The 12144-nt window shown below is 37.2% G+C and overlaps 1 protein-coding gene across 1 annotated transcript in view; it reads left to right on the forward strand.

The window, feature by feature from the left end:
- CDK19 (cyclin dependent kinase 19) overlaps nt 1-12144 on the forward strand; it is a 219052-nt gene that overhangs the window by 154329 nt on the left and 52579 nt on the right. Inside the window, 2 exon segments of the mRNA XM_042780937.1 lie at nt 3451-3561; nt 7520-7660. Of these exon segments, the coding sequence (XP_042636871.1) occupies nt 3451-3561; nt 7520-7660 (252 nt within the window).

Below are 12144 nucleotides of genomic sequence, written 5' to 3' on the forward strand. Positions count from 1 at the left end.
TTTTTTTTTTTTTTTACTGAAGAAGTAAAACAAAGTAGAAGGTCTCCCACTCCTGGATCTAAAAACCTGGTATTGGTATGATAGACACAAAGACTAGTGGAATAGAATTGAGAGTTCAGAAGTAGATCCATTCACTGTGGTCAGCTGATCTTTGACAAAGGGCCAGACCCCATTCAATGGAGAAGAGATAGTCTCTTCAAGAAATGGTGCTTTGCAGAAAAATGAGACAAGATCCATACCTTACACCATACACAAAAGTGAACTCAAGATGGATCAAAGACCTAAATGTAAAACCCAAAACTATAAAGTTCATCAAAGATAAAATAGGGACAAACTTAGGAGCGCTAATTTATGGTACAAACAGACTATTAAGCATAAAATGCACAAATAGCAGTAGAGGAGTAGGGCCTTCTGAAAATTAAAAATTCTTAATAGTACATCAAAAGACTTCTCCAAAAGAGTAAAAAGAGAACCTACACATTGGGAAAAAATATTTGGCAATGACATATCTGGCAAGGGACTTATCTCTAAAATTTACAGAAAACTTCAACACCTCAACATCAAAAAGACAATCCAAAAACAGGGAAGAGATATGAACAGACACTTCACCAAAGATACTCAGGCAGCCAAATGAAGAAATGCTCAAGATCACTAGCTACTAGAGAGATGCAAATCAAAACAGCAGTTGAGGTATCATCTCATTCCAGCAATAGTAGCAGAGTTCAATAGGACAGAAAACAAACATTGGCAAGGGTGTGGAGAGATTGGAACTCTCATATACTGCTGGTGGGACTGTAAAATGATGCAACCACTGTGGAAAACAGTGTAGTGCTTCTTAAAAAGTTAGAAATAGAAATAACATTTGATCTAGCAATTCTATTACTAGGAATTTTTCAGAAAGAGGTGAGACCCAGGACAAGAACAGATAAGTACACACCCATGTTCATTGTAGCACTGTTGTAGCAAAGAGAAGGAAACAACCTAAGTTCCCATCAGTAGATGAATGGATAACCAAACTATGGTACATACACACAATGAAATACTATGCAGCATTAATAATGAAGAATCAGCAAATCACCTCATAATGTGGATGAACTTGGGGGACACTATGCTGAGTGAAATAAGTCACTCATAAAAGGACAAATACCGTATGAGTCCATTATTGTAAAAAGTCAAGGAAAGGTTTACACAAGGAAGGAAATTTTCTTTGTTGGTTACCAAGGATGGGGAAGAGAGGGAAAATAGATGGATAATTAGTTTTTGGATAATATAGTTTTGATGTTAGGTGAATATGTTAGGTTAATATAGTTAGATGGATAATATAGTTTTGATATAGGTGAAAGCATTTTAAAAAATAATAGTAACAATAAAGGGTGTTATCAGTTAAGTTATATTGAAGTAGAGTGGGTCCTAATTCAGTGTGAGTGGTGTCCTATAAAAGAGAAGAGATACAGAGGCAAGCAGAAGACAGACAGCCATGCCATGTGACTGCTGAATTATGCTGCAGCTGCAAGCCAAAGAACAGCACAGGCTGCCAGAAGCTGAGAGAGAAGAAAGGCCCTTCCCCTGGACATTCAGAGGGGACAGTCCCCTGCCACCGTTCTGAGTACAGGCTTCTGGCCTCCAGAGCTCTGAGGCAATACGTAGCTGTTCTTCTAAAACAAAACAAAACAAAACAAAAAAAAGTTCGTTTGTTCTTAATGTTGATAATAATGGCAGTGATATTAACTGAGTGCTTACCACTGGGCAACCACTGTGAGTCTTTTTTAATTCACATTTTACAAATGATGTAAAACATCATTTGTAACAGGTGAGGAGAGGTCAAGTGACTTACTAGTCAAGGACACACAGTTAAATTGTGTTTGAGCTAGAATTTGTATCCAAGTCCCACTCTCATTCCAGAGTTGACACTTTAAACCATTACACTGATCACTGTTCATTAATGAAAAGAACTAGAAATAAGACCTATGTCTAATAAATGGATTCCATGGACTTCTCTGTAGTCCATGTAATCATTAAAATCCATGTTTTCAGAAATGAGATTTCTTAAGTAGAAAAAGCACATAGTGCAATATGTACGTAGAACAATAATGATTTCTAATCTTGTCTTCATATGCAAATCTCCTGAGAAACTTCAAATAAATAAATAAATAAATAAATAACAACCCTGAGTTGTGTGTCTCAGTCACAGGCTGTGATTTAATTGATTTAATTATGGGTTTAGGATGTGGCCTGAACTTTGAAATTTTTTTAAAAAAGATCTTTAGATCATTATAATGTTTAGAGTAGTTTGGGGACCAATAGCTTAGAGTATAATCCCATTTTCAAAACGTACACATACACATAGGGAAAGGATTGGAAAGATATGCCTGAAAACGCTGCCAGCTTCTCTATTGTAGCGCACTGGTTAGATGCTCAGCTGCTAAATGGAAAGGTTGGCGTAGTTCAGACCTGTGAGAAAGAAGACCTGCTGATCTGCTCCCGGAAAGATAACAGCCTGGGAAACACTATGGCTCAGTTCTGCTGTGTCGTATAGGGTCTGCTAGCAGCTGACACCAACTGACACCAACTGTAAAAACGGCAAGGAGGCCACATGTTCTGACCTCCTCTAATCTCATAGGAGAAAGACAGCAGTAACCCAAGGCCTATTACTGCAAGGTCAAACATGCTGCCTCCCTCCAGCCCTTTCACCAACCGTTCCTCCCAAAGCACCCACCACCTCTCTCCTGGGTTCGATAATTCGCTGCAGTGGCCACACAGAACTCACAGATTACAGGGTTTATTAGGGAAGCACCAGGCTACAACTCAAGTTCAGAAAGAACGCTCAGTCTCTCTCCCAGCCCACCGTCTCTCAGACAAGAGTTTCTCGCAGTCTCTTTCCCAGCAGTGCTGGTCCCTCGGTGTCTCACTCAGCAATGTGTCTCTCTTGCGTTTCTTTCCCAGCAACGTGTGTCTCAGGAGCCTGTGTCTCTTTCAGCAGCACATCTTCCTCAACCAGCAGTCAGAGAGAGTTGTGCCTCCAGGAGACCTCCTTCTGAGCCCAGCAGGGTGGCCAAACTAGCCAGTCATAGCATCAGAACTCTAAGCACATGAGAGAGAGTGGGCACCTCCTAGAACATTGTATTGTGCCACGCCCAACAGAAATAACCCAGGTGGATAGCTTCAGCAATCAGGAGATCCTCAGTTGCTTATAGAAAATCCCACCTTGGAGTTTACAAAGACTTATGGGTAGAAAAGCCACACTAAGCAATTTACTACACTGCAGGGTCCTTATGAGTTGGAATTGACTTGATAGCACACAACAATAACATCTCTTAGAAGTTCGGTTTTTTTTTTTTTTCGTTTTGCTTATCTGGATTTTCAGAAATTTTATTTTGAATTTATAAGAAATTCATTAGCTCGCTCTCCTCGCTAACGGAATGGTGACGACCTTCTTCCTCTTGCGTTTAGCTTTTGCGAGAATTGAAGCACCCAAACGTGATTGCGCTGCAGAAGGTGTTCCTTTCTCACAGTGACCGGAAGGTGTGGCTGCTGTTTGATTATGCAGAGCATGATTTGTGGGTAAGTCTGCATCACTATATTTTTTGCATTATTCTGTGCAGGTGTGGAGACATGCATGTGTGCGATACATATTACTGATTCAAAGTAAGAAAAGTTTACTCTGGTCAGAATAAGTGCATAAATAAATATAATAAAGGTAAATTTTTACAAAATGAGCAATAAACATTAACATCTTAATTTTACTGGGAATATAGTATGGTGAAGCCTGTGAGAGCCAGAACTCAGTGGAACTGCCTTATTTTTCTAAGTCTTGTAAATTTTCCACCTTTGAAAGGGTGCAGTCTTAACCACTCTTTAATTGTTATCTATTAGTAGGAAATATTTTGAGTTTTCCTTTGCTGACAGGTTTCTGCCTTACATAGGTTCTATCTTTTGCAGGTTTTACTGTATTTGTAATATTCAGAAATTTCACTTTAGAAAATTTTAATGAGTAGGAGATTGTAATTTTATGTAAGTAATTAATTGTGATTTACTAATATATGTAGTGAAAATTGCTTTCTTTTGTGGTACATACAGTAGTTCAAATTTAGCTAGTTATGTATTTGTGGATAGTTTCTCTTTCTAAGTTAAGGTCAACCTGTTGCAGTATTTTGCCATTGAAAAGCGGCTCTACCAAATAGAAGGATGCACATATGGTTTTATGTATTTTAAGAATGTTTTATCAGTATATGAAGGAAGCAAAAATTTCTGATTCCTAACTTTTTAAATTAGTAATCAGCACATCAAACATTTTGTCAGAGGAATTGCTAAAAGTGAAAAATAAAATCATGGTTGGCAATATGTTCAAATTAGGGATAACTAAATTTTGATTCAATATTGTATGGTTTGTCATCTATGTAAATTGCAAATCTGTTTAAAAGACTCGTAAGTCTGGAAGGAACTTTCTGAGTTTACGCTATTACTGCAAATATTTATAAGAAACTCCAGTTTGTTTTTCTCAGTTCTTTGATATCCACGAATCATTGCATTGCCCCCATTTTTCTTGGTCGATAGTTCTACCTAGGTTTACTTAATAATGTGTCGACTTCACTTTGAACATCAGTGATGCAATGAATTGCCTCAAAGAAGATGTAGCACATTGGAGTGGTCAGATCCTATAGAACCAGGCTGTCCAATTTGGTGGCCTCTAGCCACATGTGAGGAGCCCTGTGGCATAACAGTTTAGTGCTTGGCTGCTAACCGAAAGGTTGGCAGTCTGAGCCCACCCAGCAACCCCACAGAAGAAAGTCTTTTTTTTTTTTTTATTATCCAAACCAAAACTCACTGTTGTTGAGTTGATTCCGATTCGTAGCAACCCTATAGAACTGCCCCATAGGGTTTCCAAGACTGTAATCTTTACGGAAGCAGACTGCTGCATCTTTCTCCTGCAGAGCAGCTAGTGGGTTTGAACCACTGAACTTTCAGTTAGCAGTCAAGTGCTTAACCACTATGCCACTAGGGCTCGCTATGGGTCAGTTCTGCTCTGTTACCTGGGCTTGCTTTGAGTCGAAAATCAACTTGCACCTAAAGACAACAGCCACTCTGGTCAGAATAAGTGCATAAATAAATATAATAAATGTAAAGTTTTTAAAAATGAGCAATAAACATTAACATCTTAATTTTACTGTGGCTGTTGGGCACTTACAATGTAGTTGGTCTAAATTGAGATATGCCGTCAATGTAAAATACAGACTGTTGATTACATGTTGAGATGATAGTATTTTAGAAATATTGGGCTAATTAAAATGTTAGAATTAATTTTAAATGTTTATTTTTCTTTTTAATGTAACTTTTAAAAAATTAAACTTACATTTGTGGCTCCCAACATATTTGTATTAGTTAACTCTAATATAAATCCAACTTTCCTATTATTTCTTAAAATCAAGTGAACTGTTTAACACTTTATAAAAATTCAGATTGTGTAGCTAGCTTAATAGTTTTTCACTACCATCTGGCCATTTTAAGGCTAATAATGAGTACTGTTGAAAGAGCCCTGGTTGTGCAGTAGTTAAAGTGGTTAGCTGCTAACCGAAAGATCTGCCATTTGAATTCACCAGCTGCTCTGTGGAAGAAAGGTGTGGCCGTCAGCTACCATAAAGATTATAGCCTTAGAAACCCCGTGGGACAGTTCTACTCTGCCTGGGACGTTGTTAGGAGTCAGAATTGGCTCTTCTACAGGAGTTCTGGTAGCATAGTGCCTAAGGCACATGACTGCTAACCAGAAGGCTGGCGGGTTCAAACCCACCAGCCACTCCTCGGAAGGAAGGTTGGTCAATCTACTTCTGCAGTGATACCTCCTCGGAAACCCCGAGGGGTTGCTATGAGTCAGGGCCGACTTGACACATAACAAAAACAACAACAGTGGGTTTGGGTTTTTGGTTGAGAGTACTGTTGACAGCTTCACCAGTATTGTTCGAGGCTCTCAGCACTAACTTTGTCGTGTTTTGAAGTGGAGGTTAAGGGTGGCATATGAGGGGAGATAGGTAACATTTCTTCCTTTTCATTTCATTGTTTGTAATCCACAGTATAGCATATTGCATAAATATTTGAATGTGGTGGTTCTGTTTCCAGTTGTATTTATTTAGTGGCATTACTCTCCTTCCTCCTTTCTGATGATTTCTTGTTTAATATTAACCATTAGGAATATATCCTAATTGATTTTGTGCCAAAAGAAGGTAGAATTTGCCCTTTAATCCCAGTACACGCACATAGTTGATGATGTTACTCAAATGCACTAAGTGCTCTCTAACTTTTTAAAGAATGGTAAAGATTTATGGTAGTTTTGTTTTGCATGTTTTTTCTCTTCTTTCCTTCTGACAGTAGAGAATACTCCTGGTTCTTTTGACCAAGTTAGATACTTGATGGTCTGTTTGTGAAGGTGGGCCTGGGAGTGGGGAAGTGGGGGAGAACAGGCACAAGTTCTACAGATTTTGAATGTATTTTGAAACGATAAGAGTGATTCAATTAAGAAGTTATGACAAGGGACCTCTGAATCAATTGCCTAAAAATAATCTTTGGGCCTTGAATCAAAACTGCCCCATGAAGCCGTCAGTTGAACTAAATAGCAGTTCGGCCTGATTGGTGAAGTATGTTTGCCTTGAGTGTTGTATTATTGTAAAGAATTCTGGATTCAAGCTGAGAGCAGTTCATCTAAAGCACAGACAGGAACTTTAGGAGGCAGAGGTATGAACAATGTAAGTAGAGATAGTGAGATGGGTGACACACTGTGCAGCGTGTAGCCCATGTCATTGAACTGTGCATTTAGAAATTGTGAGCAGCCGTATGTTTGGTTGTGCATAGTATTACCAAAAATAAATTTTAAAAAAGCAAGATATAACAATAAAACTTTTTTTAAAAAGTTACTGTAAATAACAGGAGGCAAATATTTATTTGTAAAGTATTTTCTTGCCTTAAACTCTCACATCTGAACTTGTTCCTTTGAACTGATGAAAGAACTCATGAAAGAAAAATTTATAGAATTTCACATCTAGTTTCTGTTTTTAGGTCAATTAATCTCTGTTTTTAGGCAGGCTTTTAACATGAACTCTTTTATATTAAAATCTTAAGCAAATCTAGTCACTATACCCCTCATTAACATAACCACATTTATCACAAAAGTACAGTTTTGGTTGACCTTATTATTCAAATGGGAGCTCTGGTAGCATAGTGCCTAAAGCACTTGACTGCTAACCAGAAGGCTGGCAGTTCAAACCCACCAGCCACTCCTCGGAAGGAAGATGGGGCAGTCTACTTCCGTAGTGATACTGCCTTGGAAACCCAAGGAGGGGTCGATATGAGTCAGGTCTGACTCGACGGCACATAACAACAACAACAACATTATTGAAATTACTTTTCTTTTTGTCATCATTGTAATAAGTAATTTTAAATACAGATAATTTACTGTGTTGTGTTTTATAGCATAGATATTTAGCAGTGACTATATATTATTATAGTATGTTTTATTTTTTTCAATTTCTAGCATATTATTAAGTTTCACCGTGCGTCAAAAGCAAATAAAAAGCCCATGCAGTTGCCAAGATCCATGGTTAAATCATTGCTTTACCAGATTCTCGATGGTATCCATTACCTCCATGCAAATTGGGTGCTTCACAGAGACCTGGTAAGTATGTTTTTTTAAAATTGATCCATATGTTCCCCCCACTTTTTTTAAAACAGTGTTTCTTAGTACAATTACAGTAAAACATTAATTATTGAAAATTTTGGAACTGTACAAACAAAAAAGAAGGAAGTAGAAATCACCCACAAATCTACAATCTAACCATTATTAACATTTGGTCTATATCCTTTCATTATATTTATGCATAGGTACAAAATGTCAGTGTACATTTAAACAAATGATTAGCATTATTTTAATGGGGCAATCATATGTGAAATAAGTACCTGTTTTTGTTTTTCATTCTTCCCGTTGCTGTCACTCGTCATTGGTAAAAATGTTAATAATTAAAGACTGAGTTCTTACTGTTTGTGTCCTCTAGATCTAAACTGAAATAATGGCATTGCATCTGGTAAAAAGAATGTTATTATCAGTATTAGCAGTAAATAAATGAACAAATAAATCTAATAGTGGAATATACTTACGTTCTGGTTACCTAGTGTACTCTGACAGGAAATATACCACAAATGGGATGACCTTAACAAACAGGAGTCTATTCTCTCACAGTTTGGAAGCTTTAAGTCCAAGTTCAAAGTGCCAGGTTCTAGGGCCTGGGTGAAAGCCCCTCAACCTTGGGGTCTAGTTCTGCCTCCTGCTCCCAGCCCACTGGAGCTAGAGGCGTTTCTTCACTCAGACAACTGCTAGCTGCTGACGCTGACAAACCCAAGGTTGACAAATAAAAAGGCACAGTCCCAATGTTACCAAACCACATGGCAGGCCATTAATTTAAGTCCATTGTAAGTCCCAAGGTCGGCAGAACATGGCAGGCTGCTGAACAACAACACAGCTGCGTGCAGGGTTCAAGCGTGCCATTAACTAGAGACTATCTCCAAGTCTTCTGCTTACGTACAGGAAGCAGACCACATCCCAAAGGCAGCTACTCAGCTGCTTGTCGTAGATCCCACCGTGGAGTTGATTGCCAGGCTCATCATAAGTATACATATAACAAACATTTGTTAATATCAAATTATATGCCAGATATTCATCTTTACATTGTTGTCATTTATATTGATAAGATTTTTTAATGAGACATGGGTATTGAATAGCTATAATCCATATGAATTAAAATTGTCAGTTTCATTTTCGTCCCCAAAGTAGTTTCATGAGCGTTTATTTCTAAATTACAGAGATATGATAGACATATATCTAGATTGATAGCAGTTTTTTTTTAACTGGAGAGAAGTATTTATTATAGGAAGGAATGAATGCTTAAAGAGATCTAGTTAGTACCTCTTGGTCCATTGTCGTCAGTCAGGCCTAGTTATCTGGCTTGATCACCTCTTATTATGACAGTGAAGTTACATTTGGCCAAAAAGACAACACTAAAGATGCATTTACCTTTTCAGTGAAAACATATCATGTTATAATTTTCAACTATAACGTTCTGAAAGATTTCTAAGTATTATTCACCATGAATCAGCACTTTAAAAATAATTCTAGATGCATGAGGTTTTTCTAGATCAAGAGAAAATATCATTCATAAATAGGCTTTTACTGTTTATTTTGTTAGACACTTAATGTAAGTCATGTGAGTTATATTTTTGAAATCACAGTCATGTTTGAATCATTGATCAAAATCATTTATTGAGGATTAACTAATCTGAATTTTTCTTTTATTCACAAAATTTTATCTTTTGTTATAGTCAGCATAGTTTAATATATTTTAGTTAATGTTGTCACCTGACTGTCCACTGGAACTAAAACTCAGTATGACCAGACTCATTTTTCTTCCATCCAAATCTGCTCTTTTACTGCCCTGGTGGTATAGTGGTTAAAGCCTTGGGCTGCTCCACAGGTAAAAGATGAGGCAGTCTGCTTCCATAAAGATTTATAAACCCTTGGAAACTGTATGAGGCACTTATACTCTGTCCTAAAAGGGTCAGTGGGGGTCAGAATTGACTCCACGGCAGTAGGTTAGGTTTTGTTTTTTTTCTTTCATTGTTTTGGGATGGTACTCCGCTCCTCCAGCTTGGAAGCTTATTTTATCCCTGCAGACCTTTCTTTGCACTCCACACCCAGAACTTGCCAAGTCTTGTCAGTTTCATGTTTAAAATATCTGTTCATCTATTTCCATCCCCAGTGCCTCCTTCCTAGTTCAGAGTTTATTACCTCTTTCTTGGATTATGGTGCTATTCTAACTTGTCTCCTTGTCAGCAGTCTCTTACCCTCCAGTCCATTTTTGACCTTCTGACTAATTTATTCACCTGCTGCTCAAGAACATTGAAATAGCTCCTAATTGCTTGCACATTATGACTCTCTAGTTCCTTTCTGGCTTCTAGAGTCTTACCAGACACAGTTTCAACTGCCTTTTCTGATTTTCTTTATCCCCAATATAGATCCTCTCTCTTTCCCTCCCTGCTTTCTTTCTTTCCTTTTTCACAACTGTGTTGAGATATAATTCACATACTGTACAATTCACTCATTTAAAATGTACAATTTAGTGTTTTTTAGTATCTTCATAGATTTGTACAACCATCACCACAGTCAAATTTAGAACATTTTCATCACCTCAAAAGCAAACCCCACTCCCTTTAGCTATCACCCCCACTCTAGCCCCCCATGCTAGGCAACTACTAATCTGCTTTATTCTTTTTATGGCTAAACAGTATTTCCTTATACAGATTGTATGTATATACCATATTTTGTTTATCCATTTATCAGTTGATAGAAATTTGGGTTGTTTCCACCTTTTGTCTATAATGAACAATACTGCTATAAACATTCCTGTAAAAGTTTTTTGTGGACATGTATTTTCATTTCCTTTGGGTGTATACCTAGGTGTGAAATTACTAGGTCATATGATAACTCCATTTTTAACTTTTTGAGCAACTGTCAGAGTTTCCAAAGCATCTACACAATTTACATTCCCACCACAGTGTAGGAGAGTTCCAATTTCTCTACATCCTCCTCGTTAACACTTACTGTTATCTGACTTTTTAATTCTAGCCCTCCTACTCACTGCCTTCAAGTTGGTTATGATTATGGCTCATAGCGACCCTTCCTTGGGTTTCTGAGGTTGTATCTCTACAGAAGTAGATTGCCCAGTCTTCCTTCCAAGTAGTGGCAGGTTGGTTTGAACCACCAGCCTTCTGTTTAGCAGTCAAATGCCTTAGGCTCTTAACCTAGCCCTCCTAGTGTGTGTGAAATGATAGCTCATTGAGGTTTTTAATTTGTATGTCTCTGAAAACTAATGATGTTAATAACTAATGATGTTTTCATGTTCTCATTGGTCATTTGCTTATCTTTATTGGAGAAATGTTTGTTCAGAATATTTGTCTATTTTTTAATTGGGTTATATATTTCCTTATATCCTAGATACAAGTCCCTTATCAGATAGGTACATGATTTGAAAATATTTGTCCCATTCTATGAGTGTTATTTCTACTTTCTTAATGGTGTCTTTTGAAGCAAAAACATTTTTAATTTTGATAATAAATTTACCTATTTTCTTTGTGTGTGTGTGTGTGTGCACGCACTTTTGGTGTTATATGTAAGAATCCATCGCAAAATCCAAGGTCATGAAGATTTACCCCTATATTTTCTTTTAAGAGTCTTATAGTTTTAGCTCTTTTATTTATATTGAATAGATTTTTGTATATAACATGTCCAACTTCATTTATTGCATGTGACTGCCATTTGTCTGAGCACCATTTGCTGAAGAGACTTTTCTTTCCTCATTGAATGGACTTGGCACCCTTGTTGAAAATCAGTTAGCCAGAACTGTATTTTTTTCTCCTGTAATTTCAATTGTATTCCATTGATCTGTATTTCTATTGTTATGCCAGTACCATACTATCTTGATTACTGTTGTTCTGTAGTAAGTTTTGAAATTAGGAAATATGAGTCTTTGTTCTTCTTTCTCAGGATTGTTTTGACTATTCTGTATCCTTTGCAATTCCAAATGAATTTTAGAATCAGGTTGCCAACTTGTAAAAAGAAGTCAATTGGAATTCTGATAGAGATCCCATTGAATCAGTCTATAGGTTAGTTTGGAGAGTATTTCCATTTTAACAATGTTAAGTCTTCTGATCCATGAACATGGAATGTTTTTCTGTTTATTTAGATTTTCTCTAATTTTTTTCAACAATGTTTGTAGTTTGCAGAATTTAAGTTTTGCTATCCTCATCATCTTTCTCATACATTATAAGTTGTTGTTGTTGTTATGTGCCATCGAGTTGGACCTGACTCATAGCCACCCCTCCTTGGGTTTCTGAGGCAGTATCACTACGTATCACTACGAAAATAGATTGCCCCATGTTGCTTCTGAGGAGTGGCTGGTGGGTTTGAACCGCCAGCCTTCTGGTTAGCAGTCAAATGCCTTAGGCACTACACTACCAGAGCCCCCATACACTATATATACTAGGCATATTGAACTATTGAGTGTTTCTTGCATCTCTTGAGATTTCTTTCTTTTTTTTTTTTTTTTAGGA

Source organism: Orycteropus afer, unplaced genomic scaffold, assembly GCF_000298275.1.
Source record: "Orycteropus afer afer isolate SDZICR_OR568_19922 unplaced genomic scaffold, OryAfe1.0 scaffold00072, whole genome shotgun sequence".
Taxonomy (NCBI): Eukaryota; Metazoa; Chordata; class Mammalia; order Tubulidentata; family Orycteropodidae; genus Orycteropus; species Orycteropus afer.